Raw genomic sequence first — 24088 nt, 5'->3', positions numbered from 1 at the left:
TAGACGTGTTTGACGGTGGTTTCCTGTCAAAATGAGACGTCTGGCGGGTCTTCTGGCGATAATCCCTGCACATCTGAGGCGACGACATACGGTTTGTGAAGATATTCGTCGAAGGCCAGGGATGCTTCTTGCAGTCATTGTTGCTGGCTGGAATCGATTTCGTAGGTGTGTTGTTCGAATCCAGTTGTCTTGTCGATTATTGGTAACACGTGGCCTGCCACTCCGAGGATGGTCTCTGACTGCAATCATCTGTTGCCAACGTTGCCATAAACACCAAATGGTGTTTCTGTGGACGTTAAATTGTCTTACAACATCACGTTGACTCGATCCTGCTTCAAGCATACCAATGGCTCGAAGACGCTCATTTTCGGACAGGCGTGGCATTTCGTAATGTTGAATAATTCGTAATATTGTTGTTTTTCTGAGTGGTTGTTGTCAGCACGGTGCTAAACAATGCATATGGAATCCCGTTAACGCACGTTTTCAAACCCATTCTTGGGTAGTGAAATGCACGGGGCTTGCATAAAAGTCAACTTTGCATGGAATGCATTCTTTTCTGTAGCAGTAGCGTTTTTGTGACTTGATTGCATACATGTACCACAATATTGAAAACCAAACTTTACTTGTTTGAAAAAAACACCAAACTATTGGTGTCACAGGAACTTTTGTTGTTTTGATATCAAATATCTGGTCTTTTTTGCTTTAATGCGGCGTTACAACAACAAACAAATAACGCCGCACTCTGCGACATGCCAGCTATATGACGGCGGTCTGTAGATAAGGTAATCGACTTTGGACCAGACAATCCAGTAAGTAATATCAGAAGCATCGATCCACGCAATTGGAATACGATGACATGCATCAACCAAGTCAGCGAGCCTGACCACCCGATACCATTAGTCGCCTCTTACGGCAAGGATGGGTTGCTGAAGACCTATTCTACACCGGATTTTCCCAGGTCGCGTAAGATTAGTAAGTCACAACATTTGCGTGTTTGTTGTTTAACCAGCATTCTAGTTATATGACGGCGGCCTGTAAGTATTTGAGACTGGACCACACAGTCATGGGACTGAGATAATAAGCAACGATTCCGGGCCACCGGGCCTGCCCACCCGAAGCACAATTCCCCTCTTACGACCAGCATGGGTTGCTAGGATACAGTGAATTCGTCCGAAAGAAAATAAATTTCCGAATCAAAACATCATTGTTGCAAAATAATGTCATTGTTATATGAAGAGGTTTCCCACGGTAATCTGCCATAATGCGAGGTATCTGTTTTTGGGGGTTGCACTTTGGAAGATTTTTATGTAAAACCTAGTTTCTGTTTCCATACCTCACCTGAACAGGTTGTGTTGACAGTCTTCAATAACGCACTAGCTCACCTTCATCTCCCCTCACATACAGACACCTTTCTTCCTCACACGGAAACAGAACACGACCTTTGCACGTGACAGGTTCCTCTTTCATCCTCTTTATGGGGGAGGGGAGACTGATTGTGGGGACTGAGTAGATACTGCCCTTAGCATGACCTTTTTGCAAGAGGATCTTAAATTACCTAATTTGTAGTACGTGGAAAGGGCGTGAACACGTCGCGAAATTCGTACGAGGGATAGGAGAAGTGACCTTGTGACTTTGCGTCCTACAATAGGCCGCTTATACTGTGTTAATCATATCGCATTTGCCGTTCGAAATGTTTGAATTCGCAAGTACATGCAAACGAGGGTTTAAGTTCCTGCTTGAATCCTTTGTTTTGTTTCAGATAAGCCCAAGTGCACCCACATCCGTTAGTTTTGATATCTGACCATCTTGTCACAATTCAGATAATACTTAAACATACATTCATTTTCTATTGTCTTGCGTCATCGTCGGTCCCAAGGAATGCTATAGGAAACTTGTATTTTAGAAATACGGACATGTAGCCATGCTGCTTACACAGACGTAAGCAATGAGTTAGAAACTGGCATTTACCCAAAGTCTAAAACAACAGAAACGGCTTTTGTTGGTACGTAGTGTATTACGTAACAGCAAATTCCATGGAAACTATGTTTAAAGAATTTCAGCTTGTGCGTTCGTTCGTTTTTATCCAAAACACATTACACCGAAGCAGTTGCCTTGTCACCTATATGCATCGGCTTTGTGTTGGAGTTGTGAAGCTGTGCCATCTTATCTTACCGGTGATATATGTTTTCAAATGCACTGTGATGAAAGTCTGTTCAATGTTAATGGTGACCCGTGAAGATCCGGGATAGAATAGGTCTTCAGCAACCCATGCTTGCCGTAAAAGGCGACTATGCTTGGCGTAAGATGCCAATAACTATAAAACTATAAACCCTGGTATGCCAGTCCAAGATGCCAATAACGGAATCGGGTGATCAGACTCGCTGACGTGGTTGATGCATGTCATCGATCCCAATGGCGTGGATCGATGCTCATGATGTCAATCACTGGATTGCCTGGACCAGACTCGATTATTTACAGACCACCGCCATATAGCTGAAATATTACAAAATGTGGCGTTAAACAACAAACAAACAATGCTAATGGTAAACAAATCAATGTATACTTTACTGAACATGGTTAAGATTGAACTTTTACTTTTTACTTCTACAATATAAATATGAGTGAATATTCTTTTCAAAGAAAAGAGGATGAAAGATAATTAATACTAGACGAACTAATCGCTATGTCACGGTTTATTTTTGTGAATGCATGTGAGTTATCTCAGATATTTCACATGTAACTATACATTTCAACGCTGTTACATTTAATAATTTACGTCCATTAAAATAACGTACACAAGTATAGTCAGACTGATCCCTTCTTCCTTGAGTTCAAATATCAAAATATCTTATTAGAACGAAGCTGTACACGTGAGAACCACACGGTGACGTTTTATTATATACTTCTAGGCTAAATGAAAGAAAACTGCCTATCTCTTAGATCTCACAGAAGCAGTAGAAGTGTTATCCAGTAATTTGCAGGAATAAACACCCTCCTACCCTCCAGAAATATTCTCAATATGGAACTAGCCACATAATGTATCAAGTTACTATAAACAAAGTTTCCCCCTGTGCTTGACCCACACAGCACCATGGCTCAGACATAGCACAGCATGACATGCAGACAATGATGACTTGACCCACACAGCACCATGGCTCAGCCATAGCACAGCATGACATGCAGACAATGATGACTTGACCCACACAGCACCATGGCTCAGACATAGCACAGCACGACATGCAGACAGTGATGACTTGACCCACACAGCACCATGGCTCAGACATAGCAAGCATGACATGCAGACAATGATGACTTGACCCACACAGCACCATGGCTGAGCCATAGCACAGCATGACATGCAGACAATGATGACTTGACCCACACAGCACCATGGCTCAGACATAGCACAGCATGACATGCAGACAATGATTACTTGACCCACACAGCACCATGGCTCAGCCATAGCACAGCATGACATGCAGACAATGATGACTTGACCCACAAAGCACCATGGCTCAGACATAGCACAGCATGACATGCAGACAATGATGACTTGACCCACACAGCACCATGGCTGAGCCATAGCACAGCATGACATGCAGACAATGATGACTTGACCCACACAGCACCATGGCTGAGCCATAGCACAGCATGACATGCAGACAATGATGACTTGACCCACACAGCACCATGGCTCAGACATAGCACAGCATGACATGCAGACAATGATGACTTGACCCACACAGCACCATGGCTCAGCCATAGCACAGCATGACATGCAGACAATGATGACTTGACCCACACAGCACCATGGCTCAGACATAGCACAGCATGACATGCAGACAATGATGACTTGACCCACAAAGCACCATGGCTCAGACATAGCACAGCATGACATGCAGACAATGATTACTTGACCCACACAGCACCATGGCTCAGACATAGCACAGCATGACATGCAGACAATGATGACTTGACCCACACAGCACCATGGCTCAGATATAGCACAGCATGACATGCAGGAATGATGACTTGACCCACACAGCACCATGGCTCAGCCATAGCACAGCATGACATGCAGACAATGATTACTTGACCCACACAGCACCATGGCTCAGAGATAGCACAGCATGACATGCAGACAATGATGACGTAGGTTACTAAGTAGCCTGAATCACCAAACAGTTAAACAGATAACTAACATTAACCAAAAGCAGATATTAAAGAAAACATTTTATTATATCTTCAGATATAGCTTACAAAATAACAAAGTGATATTATGTTCACATGTGAACATTTTGTTTGCGTAATTGTACTTGATGTCTATAGTCTATATATCTCCTGGTCACCTGTCTGTACTCTACTGTGGTAATTTTCAAGATTGTGCAAACATTGCATATATTATTCTTTTAACTCGTTTTTAATTACAAAATAAAATATGAACACCCTTTCGTCCACATACTGTCATTGTTAATTGTGCTAGTCACCATGTATGTGTTTGGTGTAAGACAAGATAGATGCAATATTTAAATGGCAAAGCATTATGATTCATTCATACACAATACAGACATACATCATAACACAAAGGAATCATTTAAAGAACATATCAGTGTTACAAGTTTGATGATCTTATACATAAAATGTCATAAGTTGGATATGATCAATGGGTAAAGATTTGAAAACATATGCAATTGATATTGATGGCTTCATTATTTGAGAGGATGTAGTGAATAAATTGTTTTCATTATTGTGGACATTTACATTTTGTGTGGATAATTTTCCAAAGAGTATATACTTTCTTGAGTGCGTTTGTTTCAGTGAAGTAGGTGGTGTTCTTCATCACCAGTGGTTGAATGTGTAGAGCATAGCCTCTGATGTAGTGGGGTGGGGTGGCTTTGCATGTCTTCCAAGTTCTATAGGTAATGTATGGTTACTTAATCTTTGTTTAGAAAGGTACCCTCGATATGTTCTTATTTTACAGTGACTGAGATAAGGCTTTAATTTTAGTTCTTTTTTAACTACCCTCTATGTCCTCTGTTTGTTTCCTGTGCCTTTAATTGTATTAGCATCTTGACGAGATTCCTTGACGAGGAAGACGAATTTACACTTTATTGTCTGTTTGGATGTTGGAGATGGGAAATCTGAATTAATTATAATACTTCTAAGAATAGATTCAGTTGGTATACCCATCCTATTTGTTTATTCGCCGAAGATGTACTTTCAGCAAAAGCATTCTGAAGTATTATATTTTGTTACATCTTCGCGAGGCAAGGACGTTAAGTAACTACATAAGTCCAGTTTCCACCCTTGCCGAACTAGGCTGGAATTTTCAGGCTCGATCGTTGCGCCACCAATTGCTATTACGAGTTATGTCCCTTCTATTGACCAATCTGATTTAACCATCTAATCGATAATACATAGTTCCGACCGGGAGCACTTTGTAGTTTCTTGTTGTTTTGTTTATGTTTATTTCAGGGATTATGATTGAGGGGCGGTGTGAAAATCTAACCTGCGCTAACCGATGTCTGCTGCGTGTCGAAAACCTGAACCATGTTCATTTAGAATTGATTACTAAACGTCCTTCACCTTACCTCAATCTGTGTAATACAAACATGAACGTGCACATATTTTAATTTGATGAAGTTATTTGCACCACATTCGAGATTCTTCCCACGCCCCGAAGTGGCAGTTATTTGTGCGGTGGTGGTTTCTTGGATGCAAACTGCAAGATAAGGCAGGAGTGGTTGACTGTAGTCGAGATGCGGGATGCACTACGAAATATTAAAAAGGAACATTGAGAACTGCCAGCGACATACCGACGCAAGAGCGAGCAAACTGTGCATGTCAGTTTATGAGCAGTGTTACCTATTCACCACGACCGCTGTTATTGTACGTGTATGGGTAGGCAGTGTTTTTGCTTGTTATGATAAGATTATCTGACAGGGTCTACATTGTAATAACACGGGCCTTACCTCGCGTAGTGCATCAATCACGTGACCACCTTGATTAAGGACATGGCAGATATGCAAACTATTTGTGGACGTCCAGTTGGCGGTACACATGCTTTGCAAATCCTTCAGTCGCCGAAATCTGCACGTTGAAATCCATGTTATTTACAAACCGGATGTCTAGTTCGTTTCGCGATTTTGATTGGACTATGCAGAGACTCGTTAGTCCAGCCATCATGTGACTCCGGAATTCCAGCCAAGTTCGGCAAGGATGTTGGGTAGCCCAGTGGATAAGGCTTTCGCTCCTCATTCCTAACACCCGGGTTCAAAGATGTATGAAGTTTCTTCCTTGAGTCTCCTGCTGTGATATTCCATGAATTGTCGGAGTAAAACTCACTAATTCACTTAATAAATTTAAAACAAATACTCTATTCACGGAAGCCGAATGTCAGTCTTAATGAAAGGGCACATTTGTCAAATGCATTAATCAATGAAGAAATGAAATTGATTAAGTTACAGGGATTTAGTTAATGACGAATTAAAGAAAAATATTTGACTTGGCAAAACACCCAAACCTACATAATGATCCACACCAAAAACTGAAATGTTAAACACAAAAGCGCCACCAGCTGTGTGTTGTCCGTTAGACAATATGTGTTTAACTTTTTCGTCTAACCACAACAAAATATGTACACTCATTTAATGCTTCTGTGTGCAAATGCCACCAAAGAAAAGTTATATTTTTAAAAGTTAAATACACATATTCAAGCACGGCTATGCTGCCTTGTGTGCAGACTGGCTACCAAAACACAACATGTCTTCTCCCTTTACAATACATTTTTTTGTCAAAACAAATTTTAGGAAGTTTAAGACGCTTCCACAGTCTGTGCTTAGCCTCAATATATACATTTGCTAACTTCTACAAAGTTTTCTATTTCTCCTTCGACACTCCGCCCTTGGATCGTCCACAAACCCCTTTCTCTGCACAGCCGGGGAAAGATCTTTAGTTATCTTGCCAACGCAAGCACTTTGTTTGCGCAGTATTGCCGTTTTGGCTTTTTTGTTGTGTGATGGGGGCGACTGAACATGTTTGTCTAAACGTCCAATGTTTGCGGCCTTGGTCGCTCTCTCAAGAAAATCCCAGATATCGGAATCGGATTGGTCATCGCGTTAATATGCGAGTTATTTTGACATTGGTCGAAGTATGACATAATATGCTGACGTATTACCTCATAACGTCGTCCGTGTTTTCACTGGGCGTTCAAACAAAAGCTCTATTGCAAGTTTGCTTGCCTCCATTTAAGATATCATTTGAATTTTGTTTCAATGTCATCACGGGAATTCCGGCATTGAGTAAGTAGAATGCGTCTGAGTGGGGTATGCATGTTGAAACGGCGGACTGGCAGTGTAATAGTGGCGTAAATCCGTATTAGTACAAGCAGACACACACGCGAATGGGTGAAATAAGGGAAATCCTCTCAAACGTGACGATGAACCCCATTTCACCTCCACAATACTATCTACATATATATGGGACTTGTATTCAATGTATACGACCTGACAAACTGACTCTATAATGACTTACATGTAGGTCCCTGACGTTGATTTACTCATTTTCAATTAATCCTTCGCGTTATCAAATAAACATCTACTTATAGTGTTACCCTGACAAGCTGAGTATCCGTCTGGTCTTGTTAAAGAGTGAAACGGTTTCTCTTGGGATTCACCATCATGCACATCTTCACAGGATAAAAATAGCCTTTGACCCTTCATCTACTGTTTGTTTGGTTGTTGTTTAACGCCACACTCAGCACAATTCTAGCTACATGACTGCGGTCTGTAAATAATCGAGTCTGGACCAGACAATCCAGTGATTGACATCAAGAGCATCGATCTACGTATTTGGGATACGATGGCATGCATCAACCAAGTCAGCGAGCCTGACCACCCGATCCCGTTAGTCGTCTCTTACGACAAGCATAGTCACCTTTTACGGTAAGCATGGGTAGCTGAAGACCTATTCTAACCCGGCTCTTAATAGGTCTACTGTCTGCTGGTACATATCTTTAGCTACACAGTGTATGTAGCTCGTCCTGTAGGAAACCATGGTCATGCAATGATGTCAACTCATGTCAGCGAGTGCCCGGAACATCCTGAGAACTTTTACCAAGAAAAACGAAGTATGCGGAAACCAAATGTGAAAGTCGCAGTTGCGCCGATAGCGTGATAGGTTAACCCGCACCAGGACACATTTTATAGCTTTCTTTTATAGCAAGGATTACCATGAGCAGATGAACTTTGGGGAAAAGAATATTTTACAAGCACGCATGTTAGACATGTAAACTTCGTAGTTCAGCCAATTTCGGGTTCAGACACATACGATGTCGATTGTTTGATACTAGCATTACTGAGAAGTAACGGATGCAAAAGTAGAGATAAATAATGGATAACTGCTTTATTAACTGTAACGGCGACGTTTCTGTCTATATCGAAGCCTGCGTGACAACGGTGTAAGGATCTCTACCGAAGCCTGCGTGACAACGGTGTAAGGATCTATACCGAAGCCTGCGTGACAACGGTGTAAGGATCTATACCGAAACGTCGCCTTTACTCTAAATAAATAAGTTGTTATCCTCAAATTGTCTATACTTTAACATACCATTGCGATGGCAAAGATCATATTTCTGTTATTATTCATCCCAGAAAATGTTTGAAATATATAGTTTACCTTAATGACTGGTGATTTTTGAATGTTAAAGCTCGATTTATACTGTAATGGGCGTGGCTTCTTTACGATTGACTTTTCTCGTCACGAGCTGTTCTCCCTTTCGCGAAAACATTTGAATACTGCATTATACACAATGCCGCCTTCCTGTAAACCACGCCCCAACCTCAACGTAGAGCCGGTCAGGGTGACCTGCTCTGACTACAAACGTCTTTGAACAAAACAGCAAAACAGGATAAATTTTTAAACCGACGACGGAAGTTGGAGTACATATAATGCTTCACATAGTCAAGGAGGCACGGGTTACCCAGCCGTCTAAGGCGCGCGAATCGCCGTGCAGACCTGTATCCCCTGGACACGCAAGAAACCTGTGATTGTAGGTTCGAATCCAGGCTCGCTTCGATTAGGTTGCTAGGTTTGTCTTCACCAGACCCCTGCTCGTGGATTTCACCAAAGTGGTAAACGTCTGAGACGGGCCGTCCCGAATTAAGCTGGCATACAGTGATATAATTGGAATACTGTTCACAGCGGCGTTACAACCAATACACTCACCAACCACATATTCAAAAAACAACTTTGTGTGGAACAGTTTGTTTTGAATCCATTAACCCAGTGTGTATCGAATTAAAGCTATAAGCTACATTCAGGTTTCATGGTTTCATGGATTCTCGCACATTAACACGTCGCTATATAAGTACAATAATCTTGGACGCGACGTTAAATCCAATTTCACCTTACCACCACCTCTCTCGCACATGAAGTTAAATTTTTAGTCTGTTTGTTTGTTGTTTAATGCCGCACCCAGCAATATTCAAGCTTTAAGACGGCGGTCTGGAAATAATCGAGTCTGGACCAGACAATCCAGTGACTGACATCATGAGCATCGATCCACGCAATTGGGACACGATGGCATTCATCAACCAAGTCAGCGAGAATGACCACCCGATCTCGTTAGTCGCCTCTTACATGTACAACAAGCATAGCCGCCTTTTGTGCGGAAAATTAAACATTTATATGCCCGACCTACCGACCTACCAAAGTTGTATTATTGTGTATAATAGTTTTCGAAGAGAATATGTAAATATGAGGTAATTTCTTCCAAATGATGTCAAACGTAGGATTTCCGTGATAAACATACCAACGGACATACGTACTGCACACATGTAACGGGCGTAAGTTTCGGCCCTCGGATGGTAGCTCAGGGTGGAGACGGAAGACAAAACTCAGGGGTGAAGTTTAAGACGACAGCAGCCATGTTTATTGTTGATGGTTTGGAATAAGTCGAAAAGGTACATGTTGATAAAAACGTGACAGAACGCACACCGCGATCGAGTGGCCAATGTTCCCGGTTGGAGACTCGCTGTCACTTATCTTCTGGCTGTCTCCCTGACTGACCATGTCAGTCGGGTTTTGTAGAGCGAGGTATTACGTAACGTGTGGCAAGGTCATTGTCCCACGTGTATGTATAGACGTAAGATCCGGCGACGTTAGGAGGTGTTAATTGAAATTTATAGATAGCGCTGGAGATTAAGGGTCCTGACGGAAGGGGCTTATGATAAGAGGGGATACTCCGAATTTTTGCTGAATATATTAAACAAAGAGCAAAGAATTTCGGTGCACTTGGAAACATATTGAACCAGTTAGGTATTTAGATAAATGAAATGTTAAATAAGTATTGAAATGGTTTGCACTATAACACGTGTACCAACCTAACTATGTGAATATCTTCCAATTTTAGGGAATCCGATGACAATATTCATGGCCGTCCCCATGTAGGTATCTGTGTATTTACTACCGGCATTGTTCGTCATGGGTTCCCTCCATTGCGCCTGAACTTACCAAAGTCACTCCAACAACAGCGAGGATTTGTCATAATACTGATCACTAGCTTTTAGTGTAGTGCGTACGCCGGGTTTAACGACGGCGCTTTGAAAAGTAGTGTAATTATACCTGCCTTGAGTGTTGTCACTTACTATACATGTTCAGGTCTTATGTTCTCCTCTAGATTGTCGCGGTCTGTGGCATGGACGCTACTAGCTGTTCAGGCGTCGGGAGCCATTGTGCTTTCTTTATAATTTCAGGAGAAATAGTTGTGTGTCTTTTTTCACAGCATGTACCATTTTTTTAGGCAAAATTATGCCAATACATTTGCATGGTTCTGCAATATGCGGTGCTACGTATAACGCTATAATTGAAAATGTCACACTTCATTTTCAAATGTTTTCCAGGTGTCGATAAGTTTGCCTCTTTCAAGGCAATCCTTGGTGAAACAGGCCGTAGTAATATTTTGTAGCCAGCCGATTAAGGGTAATTAAGTATTGGATTAAGTTACTTAGAATGATGCCTGATAGATACCCATATCAGTGTTACAAAATGTTGAAGGTACTTGATGATAATTGTAAAAAAATGAGTTTCAGATGTGAGTTAGTGTCAGTGGCTTTTCATATGTATGGATTCCCCAAGATGAGGGAGATACACAGTTATTTTATATTTATTTAAGCGAAGACTAAAGGATATATTTTGTCAACAGTGGCACCAAAGTATTTCTGTATAACTATATCTTAGCATTTACAGTAAAGTAAAATCATTGTTACAAACGGAAAGATATTAACTTGTTTAAACGATAGAAGTATAATTACAGCTTATTGTAAACTTATGTAAGTGTATGTCGTATGCCCAAAGACGGGGATATTGTGAACTCTATTTGTAGAAACAGTTCATCCGGAGAAGTAGAGGATGAATACAATGTCTTACTTATATGTGAAACGTAGTCCCATTTAAGGCATAGATTTCTCCCCATGTTGCAAGGTATTTTTAAAGACCGTCAGTTAATGATAAATCTGCTAAACTATGAAAATCCTAATATGATCCATGCTGTTTCTGTATATTTAAAACATGTCTTTGTAATGAGAAATGTGCAACTTGTTTTAAAATCTAATCATGTACATCACGTGACACATGTTAAATACAGTCTGCATTGTACTAGGGGCCTTGATGCCTAAATTACTGAATAAACTGTCTGTTTGTTTGTAATTATATCACATGGTGTCACCTTAATTTCAGAAGAAAATGACGAAGGTAAATATTTAATACCATATTAAATCCCTAAAAAAATTGGTATGATGAGGGTCACGATCAAATCGAATCAAATCTGGGAATCGAAGCCACGATCAGCGGATACTGGGACAGACAAGGGACGCAACTCTAGTCAGTGGGGCTAGACATGGATGCCTTTCTGTATTTCTACCATTAAGATATGTCTTTCTTTATGGTCCATCCTGAAACTACGGACCCTGTTGACAGGGAGTTTATTCAATAGGAAAAAAATGACACTGAAAAAATTCCTAACCTTAGGTGACTTAGGTAAATCAATTTGAGGAGGCACTTTGTGTCAACAATCCCCCTATTTCTGGTTTTCTTTCCGAGGGTGTAGAAGTACCACTGAAGGGAAAAAGGTCACGCGGTCACGTGACATGGACAGAAATTCGCTTGTTCACGGACCAAGTCATTTGTTTGAACCAAACATCTTTCCTCTTGCAAGATCCGTTCCGCATATTTCCATTCTGTAAAATATTTCGGCTAGCCTTTCATGTTGTTTAATCCGAATGTTTGGCGTTATCATAGTTATTTGGGCTTCTCCGTCTCAATAGCATGCGAAGCTTCGAGGCGATTGAAGTCCTTTGACCATTGCTAATATTGCCACTCGGGGGTTGTGGTGGTTGCAGGGGTCCTGGGGCTAGGGGGTGGCCTACTGCGTGGAGAAGACTCAGTGTACACTTGAGGGAGGAGGGGATGTATGTGTGTGTGATGTACACCACCCCTCCAGTGTTTGTGAAGGAGGCTAAAACATATCATGGTTCTGCTTCACAGCCATACATTACATTGTTTGTTTTTTAAGTCCAAATTCCGTGGAGTTATTGTCTGATATTTCTAGTTATCCTCTTAATCCTCTGAGTGACAGTCCCTTACCAAATCTGATGTTACAGTGTGAATGTACCCCTTACTAGATCTGATGCTACAGTGTGATTGTGTCCCTTACCAAATCTGATGTTACAGTGTGAATGTGCCCCTTACTAGATCTGATACTACAGTGTGATTGTGTCCCTTACCAAATCTGATGTTACAGTGTGAATGTACCCCTTACTAGATCTGATGCTACAGTGTGATTGTGTCCCTTACCAAATCTGATGTTACAGTGTGAATGTGCCCCTTACTAGATCTGATACTACAGTGTGATTGTGTCCCTTACCAAATCTGATGTTACAGTATGATTGTGTCCCTTACTAGATCTGATACTACAGTGTGATTGTCCATGTGTCCCTTACCAAATCTGATGTTACAGTATGATTGTGTCCCTTACTAGATCTGATACTACAGTGTGATTGTGCCCCTTACTAGATCTGATACTACAGTGTGATTGTGTCCCTTACCAAATCTGATGTTACAGTGTGATTGTGTCCCTTACCAAATCTGATGTTACAGTGTGAATGTGCCCCTTACTAGATCTGATACTACAGTGTGATTGTGTCCCTTACCAAATCTGATGTTACAGTATGATTGTGTCCCTTACTAGATCTGATACTACAGTGTGATTGTCCATGTGTCCCTTACCAAATCTGATGTTACAGTATGATTGTGTCCCTTACTAGATCTGATACTACAGTGTGATTGTGCCCCTTACTAGATCTGATACTACAGTGTGATTGTGTCCCTTACCAAATCTGATGTTACAGTGTGATTGTGCCCCTTACTAGATCTGATGTTACAGTGTGATTGTGTCTCTTACTAGATCTGATACTACAGTGTGATTGTGTCCCTTACTAGATCTGATGTTACAGTGTGATTGTGTCCCTTACTAGATATGATACTACAGTGTGATTGTGCCCCTTACTAGATCTGATGTTACAGTGTGATTGTGTCCCTTACTAGATCTGATGTTACAGTGTGATTGTGTCTCTTACTAGATCTGATACTACAGTGTGATTGTGTCTCTTACTAGATCTGATGCTACAGTATGATTGTGTCTCTTACTAGATCTGATACTACAGTGTGATTGTGTCCCTTACTAGATCTGATACTACAGTGTGATTGTGTCTCTTACTAGATCTGATGCTACAGTGTGATTGTGTCCTTTACTAGATCTGATGTTACAGTGTGATTGGGCCCCTTACTAGATCTGATGTTACAGTGTGATTGTGTCCCTTACCAAATCTGATGCTACAGTGTGATTGTGTCCTTTACTAGATCTGAAGTTACAGTGTGATTGGGCCCCTAACTAGATCTGATGCTACAGTGTGATTGTGTCTCTTACTAGATCTGATACTACAGTGTGATTGTGTCCCTTACTAGATCTGATACTACAGTGTGATTGTGTCTCTTACTAGATCTGATGCTACAGTGTGATTGTGTCCTTTACTAGATCTGATGTTACAGTGTGATTGGGCCCCTTACTAGATCTGATGCTACAGTGTGATTGGGCCCCTTACTAGATCTGATGTTACAGTGTGATTGTGTCCCTTACTGGATCTGATGCTACAGTGTGATTGGGCCCCTTACTAGATCTGATGTTACAGTGTGATTGTGTCTCTTACTAGATCTGATGTTACAGTGTGATTGTGTCTCTTACTAGATCTGATGCTACAGTGTGAATGTGCCCCTTACTAGATCTGATGCTACAGTGTGATTGTGTCCCTTACCAAATCTGATGTTACAGTGTGATTGTGCCCCTTACTAGATCTGATACTACAGTGTGATTGTGTCCCTTACCAAATCTGATGTTACAGTATGATTGTGTCCCTTACTAGATCTGATACTACAGTGTGATTGTGTCCCTTACCAAATCTGATGTTACAGTATGATTGTGTCCCTTACTAGATCTGATACTACAGTGTGATTGTGCCCCTTACTAGATCTGATACTACAGTGTGATTGTGTCCCTTACCAAATCTGATGTTACAGTGTGATTGTGCCCCTTACTAGATCTGATACTACAGTGTGATTGTGTCCCTTACTAGATCTGATGTTACAGTGTGATTGTGTCCCTTACTAGATATGATACTACAGTGTGATTGTGCCCCTTACTAGATCTGATGTTACAGTGTGATTGTGCCCCTTACTAGATCTGATGTTACAGTGTGATTGTGTCTCTTACTAGATCTGATACTACAGTGTGATTGTGTCTCTTACTAGATCTGATGTTACAGTGTGATTGTGTCTCTTACTAGATCTGATACTACAGTGTGATTGTGTCCCTTACTAGATCTGATACTACAGTGTGATTGTGTCTCTCACTAGATCTGATGCTACAGTGTGATTGTGTCCTTTACTAGATCTGATGTTACAGTGTGATTGGGCCCCTTACTAGATCTGATGCTACAGTGTGATTGTGTCCCTTACCAAATCTGATGCTACAGTGTGATTGTGTCCTTTACTAGATCTGATGTTACAGTGTGATTGTGCCCCTTACTAGATCTGATGCTACAGTGTGATTGTGTCTCTTACTAGATCTGATACTACAGTGTGATTGTGTCCCTTACTAGATCTGATACTACAGTGTGATTGTGTCTCTTACTAGATCTGATGCTACAGTGTGATTGTGTCTCTTACTTGATCTGATGCTACAGTATGATTGTGCCCCTTACTCGATCTGATGTTACAGTGTGATTGTGTCTCTTACTTGATCTGATGCTACAGTGTGATTGTGCCTCTTACTAGATCTGATGTTACAGTGTGATTGTGTCCCTTACTAGATCTGATGCTACAGTGTGATTGTGACTCTTACTAGATCTGATGCTACAGTATGATTGTGTCCTTTACTCGATCTGATGCTACAGTGTGATTGTGACTCTTACTAGATCTGATGTTACAGTGTGATTGTGTCTCTTACTTGATCTGATGCTACAGTGTGATTGTGACTCTTACTAGATCTGATGTTAGAGTGTGATTGTGTCTCTTACTTGATCTGATGCTACAGTGTGATTGTGTCCCTTACTTGATCTGATGTTACAGTGTGATTGTGCCCCTTACTAGATCTGATGTTATAGTGTGATTGTGTCTCTTACTTGATCTGATGCTACAGTATGATTGTGCCCCTTACTAGATTTGATGTTACAGTGTGATTGTGTCTCTTACTTGATCTGATGCTACAGTATGATTGTGCCCCTTACTAGATCTGATGTTACAGTGTGATTGTGTCTCTTACTTGATCTGATGCTACAGTGTGATTGTGCCTCTTACTTGATCTGATGCTACAGTGTAATTGTGCCTCTTACTTGATCTGATGCTACAGTGTGATTGTGCCCCTTACTAGATCTGATGTTACAGTGTGATTGTGTCTCTTACTTGATCTGATGCTACAGTATGATTGTGTCCCTTACTAGATCTGATGTTACAGTGTGATTGTGTCTCTTACTTGATCTGATGCTACAGTATGATTGTGCCCCTTACTAAATCTGATGTTACGGTGTGATTGTGTCTCTTACTTGATCTGATGCTACAGTGTGATTGTGTCTCTTACTTGATCTGATGCTACAGTATGATTGTGCCCCTTACTAGATCTGATGTTACAGTGTGATTGTGTCTCTTACTTGATCTGATGCTACAGTATGATTGTGCCCCTTACTCGATCTGATGTTACAGTGTGATTGTGTCTCTTACTAGATCTGATGCTACAGTGTGATTGTGTCTCTTACTTGATCTGATGCTACAGTGTGATTGTGTCTCTTACTTGATCTGATGCTACTTTGTGATTGTGTCTCTTACTTGATCTGATGCTACAGTATGATTGTGCCCCTTACTAGATCTGATGTTACAGTGTGATTGTGTCTCTTACTTGATCTGATGCTACAGTATGATTGTGCCCCTTACTAGATCTGATGTTACAGTGTGATTGTGTCTCTTACTTGATCTGATGCTACAGTGTGATTGTGTCTCTTACTTGATCTGATGCTACAGTGTGATTGTGTCTCTTACTTGATCTGATGCTACAGTATGATTGTGCCCCTTACTAGATCTGATGTTACAGTGTGATTGTGTCTCTTACTTGATCTGATGCTACAGTATGATTGTGCCCCTTACTCGATCTGATGTTACAGTGTGATTGTGTCTCTTACTTGATCTGATGCTACAGTGTGATTGTGCCTCCTACTAGATCTGATGTTACAGTGTGATTGTGTCCCTTACTAGATCTGATGTTACAGTGTGATTGTGTCTCTTACTTGATCTGATGCTACAGTATGATTGTGCCCCTTACTCGATCTTATGCTACAGTGTGATTGTGTCTCTTACTTGATCTGATGCTATTGTGTGATTGTGTCTCTTACTTGATCTGATGCTATTGTGTGATTGTGTCTCTTACTTGATCTGATGCTACAGTATGATTGTGCCCCTTACTCGATCTGATGTTACAGTGTGATTGTGTCCCTTACTAGATCTGATGTTACAGTGTGATTGTGTCTCTTACTTGATCTGATGCTACAGTATGATTGTGCCCCTTACTCGATCTTATGCTACAGTGTGATTGTGTCTCTTACTTGATCTGATGCTATTGTGTGATTGTGTCTCTTACTTGATCTGATGCTATTGTGTGATTGTGTCTCTTACTTGATCTGATGCTACAGTGTGATTGTTCCTCGCTAGATCTGATGCTACAGTGTGATTGTGTCTCTTACTTGATCTGATGCTACAGTGTGATTGTGTCTCTTACTTGATCTGATGCTACAGTGTGATTGTTCCTCGCTAGATCTGATGCTACAGTGTGATTGTGTCTCTTACTTGATCTGATGCTACAGTGTGATTGTTCCTCGCTAGATCAGATGATAACTCATTGTCCCTATTCAGACCTGAGGCTGTAGCGATGAAATCCTTACAAGATCCGAGGCTTTAGCGTGAGGCCCTTACTAGTTACGAGGATGTAGCGTGAGGCCCTTACTAGTTCTAAGGATGTAGCGTGATTGTGTCTCCCACAAGATCAGATGTTGCATAGACAGTTTGCAGAGATCTGTTGCTACATAGATTCCCCATTACTAACACTACACTCGATGGATTATGCCATTAAATATTCAGTAGATTCTGAATTCCTCGTAACTTTCACTGCTTCCCACAGGGTGATGCCGGGACAGAATCGGTTGTTGTGTGTTGTTTAACGCCGCACCCAGCAATAATCCAGCTATATGACGGCGGACTGAAAATAATCAAGCCTGGACCAGACAATCCAGTGATCTACACAGTTGGGATACGATGCCATGCATCAACTAAGTCAGCGAGCCTGACCACCTGATCCCGTTAGTCGCCTTTTACGGCAAGCATGGGTTGCTGGAGACCGATTCTACCCCGGATCACGGGTCGACAGAATGGGTCCCAAGTGTCCCATAAAGCCGCCTAAATCGGAATAGGATGTGTTGGCTATCGACGAGTAAACAAACTTTCATTCTCCTACACAACACAAACTGAAAAGCAGAAAATGGGTGAAACTCTTTTTTCCTTTTTTAAAAAAAACAACTCTTTCATTTGATGACATTTGTGAAGACGGTTCTCAAAGTCAAAAGCTTTTTGTTTGTTGTCGGTAATTTGTCCCGAAGCAAACAATGTGGTCACCAGGTGGATCTCATAGAGCTGACCCAGAATCTAGGGTTCGAACCCATCTACGAGATCTCATTAAATGTTGTGTGCTTTGGATGAAACTCTTAGGATGTGTGTAGTTCCCCATTAGCATCACCAAACACGAGCTGGGGCCCGGGACTGGTATTGCAACTGCCATGGGTTGTGTGAGTAGGAAGTAGTCATTTGCTTGTGGATCTAATTTGTTCACATTCGTGGTCAGAAGCAATCGTGTCACCAGCTCTCTTATGCTTTGGCATTTGGGTCTGTCAGATGAGACTGAACTGCATTTAATAAAGAATTATATTTATATCATCAGTCCCTATTATTCTACATGGAAATAAGCTTGTACTCGACAACCTGGATTTCGTTTGAGCCAGAATATTATTCGCTCATATTTCGGAAATGGACTGCCGTTTGACTCGCATCTTTCGTATTTTATTTTATTATAATATCACAGTTACATCATTACAATATTAAAATAAAATAAATTGCAATTCCGAGGGAAAATGGTGCCCTGGTTTGTACTAATAAGCACTGATTTTAATAATAAACAACGGACAACTCTATTTACTTGTGTTAGAAGCCCGTGAAGATCCGGGTCTTCAGCTACCCATGGCTACTAACGCGATCGGGTGGTCAGACTTGCTGACTTGGTTGATGCATGCATTCGTATCCCAACTGCGTGGATCGATCTCATGGTTTCAATCACTGGATTGTCTGGTCCAGACTCGATTATTTACAGACCGCTGTCATAAAGCTGGAATATTGCAGAGTGCGGCGGTAAACACCAAACAAACAAAACAATATTTGTGTTAGTTTACGAGCGCTTCAAGCAGAATTTCATTTCGCACAACCTTTTCTCCATGTAACATATATTTATTCATGCGATCATCCATTGCAGTTTCTGCTGCCCTGTCACAAGAGACGACTTCAGCGACGGTAACAACGACACAAAGTGGCAACTCCTCCAGATGGGACTTCATCCGTTACTTCAACGCCCACAGATCCGACGAAAAACCCGACCTGACTTATGACAAGGCGTGGTTCACCATCAACACCAGTGTCAACTTTGACCTCCAACTATGGGCACAGACTACACAGTGTTTGCGGGTACTGAGGGGCACCGTGTATTTTCAGTATAATCATTGTCGTAGGAGTAGGCAACGCGTAGGCAACTAGTAGGCAACTGATAAATAGATGTATTTACAGTTTAGTACTTACGGAAAAAAAAAAAAAAAAAAATTATATGAGTTGCCCGTTAAAGGCGAAATAATTAGCATATTGGATTGAACATACTGGATAGAACCAGCATGTAGCATGTACTCTATTCCAAGCTACAATATTTCTACCTCAAGAGTAGAGTCTGTCTCTTATACAAACCCTTTAACAAATATAGCCAATACAGCCCATGCAAGTCTACAATTGATGATTTCTACAGTTTCACGCTTAAAATAAAGATAGTCTCTGGGCTCCTTTTATTATTCTTTATTTTGATAATTTACAACGTTTTTCGGTAAAATATGTTCAGAGACTTCAGAGACTAAACGTAAGTCTAGGGAGAGGCTTACACGTGAGGTCATTACATGCCGAGGCTGTCCACGTTAGATCCACGTTAGATGAAGATTTTCTCCTTATCAATGCTTGTTTTATTGGAATAGTGCGATACCTGTCTCAAACGCAAGATAGCACCCTAAGAGTACAACGATCTCATTTAATTTGTGACAGTACACACTGTTAATATAACATTGTGTACCTCTATTTCCAGTGTCCCTTGCGGCAGATAGACACGATCCATGGCCCTAACACTAGCACCATCCTCATCGACACCAAGTGGCCCATGAGGGTCAAGCTGGCCAGACAGCACCCCACTGACCACGTTGAGGATATCTGCAGGTGAAGACCCTATAACTGCCGTGGGGGTGGGGACCGGAAGGGTGTGGTTTTAGATATGTTGGGTTCTAGAGTGCGTCTGTATGGGTGCGTGTGAGCGCGCGTGTGTATGATAATAATTCTAACCACATAATATCTGTTTATGTGTTATGAAATTCCATCGCTATTTTTTTCCCGACGTTTGACCTGAATGCTTCGTTTTTCACTCCTTGAATATCTAGCTTACAGTTCAATTTACGACGGCAGATTCTTTTCCATTCAGCGTGTTGTTTTGGGTATATATCATTCTTCAAATGAGTCATGTGTACTTTGAGCACATAAACCGTTTTTGACATTTGCGTGATGTTCGTTCTGCAGCGATACATCGCCTCGTATTTCACCCTGCACGTCGAATCATGAATCACACCTTATATCACACCCGTGAAGATCCGGGGTAGAATAGGTCTTCAGCAACCCATGCTTGCGTAAAAGGCAACTATGCTTGTCGCAAGAGACGACTAACGAGATCGCGTGGTCAGGCTCGCTGACTTGGTTGATGCATATCATCGTATCCCAATTGGATCGATGCTCATGAAGTCAGTCACTGGATTGCCTGGTCCCGACTCGATTATTTACAAACCGCCGTCATATAGCTGAAATATTGCTGAGTGCGGCGTGAAACAACAAACAAACAAACCTAATATCAGATAGGCTGCAGTTCGTTTCAGTTCGGGCACGTGGTTTTTATGGTTGCCATCTGAGCTATTTTTGACAGAGCTTCCCCGAAATGGGGCTCCCGTGTGTGAGATTCGTTACGACGTCATTTGAGTCGACTCTGACGTTAGTTGGAGTAGTAATATTGTAATGATGCATTGTAAACTGCATATATTTTCGCACATAATGAGGGTAAACTACTTTGTATGGTAAAGCTTAGATAATATCGAGCAATTGTGTGTCAAGGTCACGAGTACCGTAAGGTTGTATAATGTAATAGTCACGTGGAATAGAGAGACTATTCACTAATAAAACTAGTGGATCCAGTTGTAATATGCAGTTTTCCCCCTAACTGACCACGATGCCTATAGGCTTGATGTGAGCCGGGTCTGCTTTGTCGATGGGGGCACATTTTCTGTTTTCGGTTACGCTGATGACGATTTAACGAGCGCTTCCAGCTTCCGATTGCGCACTCGTTGAGGTAAGTACATGCTGCGTATTGCGAGGTTGCAGGGATGTAACACAGACGCCTCACTGTTCCAGCTTTGAGCTGCATTACCGCGAGGCGGGGGACTACTGGCTGTTCCTGGACTACCAGGCCTACATCGAAGGGACGGCCTGCGACCTGCTGCTGGCTAACGAACCCCTGCCAGCGGAAATACGTAAGTTTGTTTGTTTGTTGTTGAACGCCGCACTCAGCAATATTCAAGCTATATGACGGCGGTCTGTAAATAATCGAGTCTGGACCAGACAATCCAGTAATTGACATCATGAGCATCGATCTACGCAATTGGGATCAAAGACATGCATCAACCAAGTCAGTGAGCCTGACCACCCGATCCAATTAGTCGCCTCTTCAGCGTTAAGCACAATCATGTCTCGTCATTCATTCAACATAATACAGGGGCGGTCGGGTAGCCTAGCGGTTAAAGCGTTCGCTCGTCACGCCGAAGACCCGGGCTCGATTCCCGACATGGGTACAATATGTGAAGCCCATTTCTGGTGTCCCCCGCCGTGATGTTGCTGGAATATTGCTAAAAGCGGCGTAAGACCATACTCACTCACTCAGCATAATACAGTCCCCCAACTTACAACACATGTACTGTGGAGAATCTGTCAATGGGTACTGTGGAGAATCTGTCAATGGGTACTGTGGAGAATCTGCCAATGGGTACTGTGGAGAATCTGTCAGTGGGTACAGTGGAGAATCTGTCAATGGGTACAGTGGAGAATCTGTCAATGGGTACCGTGGAGAATCCGTCAGTGGGTACAGTGGAGAATCGGTCAATGGGTACAGTGGAGAATCTGTCAATGGGTACCGTGGAGAATCTGTCAATGGGTACAGCGTATGTTGTGACACGTTGTGGATACTAGCGGTAGAACAGGATATGATGAATGTTGACGCGAACACCTGGTGTCATTACTGAGTTTGCACTGATCCATTCATATAGTTTTCATCACTCCATTGACTTTTAGTCCTAAGCCCTTCGTTTCGGCAGATATCTATCTCTCATTCTCTGGCGCTGACGTTTGAAGTTCTATGTCGGATATTATCTTGATGTGATATACAACGTTTAACAGACAAGCTGAATCATCAGTTGGGTGACTGCAGCTGAATACGAATATCAGTGAAGACACCATTACATGCAGGTATAGACACTTTCTGTGGTCGTAGGATGACTAAGATGACCACAGACAAGGAGACTGTGGAATTGATATTGTTTAGGTATATAGTTTCTTACTAAATGCCGGGGCAAGTCTATATCAAACTAACCAAGTCTAGTTTGCTTGATTCCACATATGAAAACAGCAGAAGAGGAAAGGTTCTTTCTAAAATAATGTTTTATTATTATTTAAAGACATGTTTACATTGACTTAGTGTTAGTCTAGTGGACATCCATCAAATGTATTCTGTCTGTTTCAGCCATACTGTTTACAGTGCTGGGTTTGCTCGGCCTGGCCGGACTGTGGGCCATCATTAAGTGTATTTACAGGTCAGTAGCACGGGGAAGACGGACGACACACAAATAACGTCCAGAATAACATCGGGCATCTGACCTTTAACCTAACGACCTGTAATGATCACCAGCCCAAGGAAACACCTTACCCCAGTGTCCCCTGTCTCCCTCCCCTCTCTGTCCTACAGAACCTGGAGAATAAATTAAAATCCAATCCAACTCAAGTCTAGACTGGCAAGTTGTGATTGCCTTGAATAAAGCATTGCGTATTTGGATTTTATTTTGTATTTTGTTGATATATATTTTAAATAAGGTAGCTATTATTCTGGGACTAAATGTTACTCTACACTCACGCCATGCAACCGCCGCACCTCCGCTTATGGCCTGTCAACTATTTCCACATTTACGTACCCCCAACGTAGCCCTAGTGTACCATTATGCAGGGGGCGATTTAGCTATATAAAACATGTACCAGTGCAACCTAATATTAATATAGAAAAAAATCAATGTGTGTCTACGTTACATTTCCACACATTGACCTTTGAACACCCAACACCTCTGAGCTTTATGAACCACTCTACATCACCAATCCTTAATCCCTATGTTACGTGTAATTTGTCATGCGTTCTTGGGCTTGACGTCACCAATCTGTGTGTAATTCAAGATTGCCTATGTTCCTATTTCGTTTTGCAGCAATACGTCATAAATGTATGTAAAATCATGACACAATCATCAGAGATCTGATATTTTATTTATCTAGACTCCTTTATGCATCTATGTTTCAGCTTTGATAAATGTATGGGACCAGAGTGCAACTAGTTGTCTGGTGCGACAAGGTTTCCATGTCAACATGCACCTGGTGCACCTTAAATCAAGTTCCCTGAATCGAGACCTAGATATAGAGAAATATTGTTTTATAGTATTTCCTTCCAACATTCAGAATCTGTTATTTATTGTGCCCGAGATACGGAAACTCCTGTGGGATTAAAGTTCATTCTGTCCTGCTTACGCTACAGACGCAGTAGATCCGCTCCGTGTTTCGGGAAGAGCGCGGACATCACAGATCCCCGAGAACACTCAGAAGCCAATAATTCCGTGGTAGGTAGTTCAAGCGAGGTGGAATTAATACCTATTCATGAGACGATTGACTTAACCTGAGAAGTGGTCTGGAGACAATAAACTATTTCAGTGTGCTTCAGGTACATATTGAAACATTTAATATATCGCATATCAATGACAAGCATCTATGCATTTCGATGCTTACTAACTATTGC

The 24088-nt window shown here is 41.6% G+C and overlaps 1 protein-coding gene across 1 annotated transcript in view; it reads left to right on the top strand.

The window, feature by feature from the left end:
• LOC124115624 (heparan-alpha-glucosaminide N-acetyltransferase-like) overlaps nt 1–24088 on the top strand; it is a 44463-nt gene that overhangs the window by 7452 nt on the left and 12923 nt on the right. Inside the window, exons 2-6 of the mRNA XM_048391358.1 lie at nt 19175–19383; nt 20039–20166; nt 21400–21518; nt 22781–22850; nt 23831–23912. Coding sequence (XP_048247315.1) covers nt 19175–19383; nt 20039–20166; nt 21400–21518; nt 22781–22850; nt 23831–23912 — 608 coding nt within the window. The remainder of the gene's footprint in view (nt 1–19174; nt 19384–20038; nt 20167–21399; nt 21519–22780; nt 22851–23830; nt 23913–24088) is intronic.

This window comes from Haliotis rufescens, unplaced genomic scaffold (assembly GCF_023055435.1).
Source record: "Haliotis rufescens isolate VD_foot unplaced genomic scaffold, xgHalRufe1.0.p SCAF_10, whole genome shotgun sequence".
In the NCBI taxonomy this organism is placed as follows: Eukaryota; Metazoa; Mollusca; class Gastropoda; order Lepetellida; family Haliotidae; genus Haliotis; species Haliotis rufescens.
This window is presented reverse-complemented; position numbering and strand designations above follow the sequence as displayed.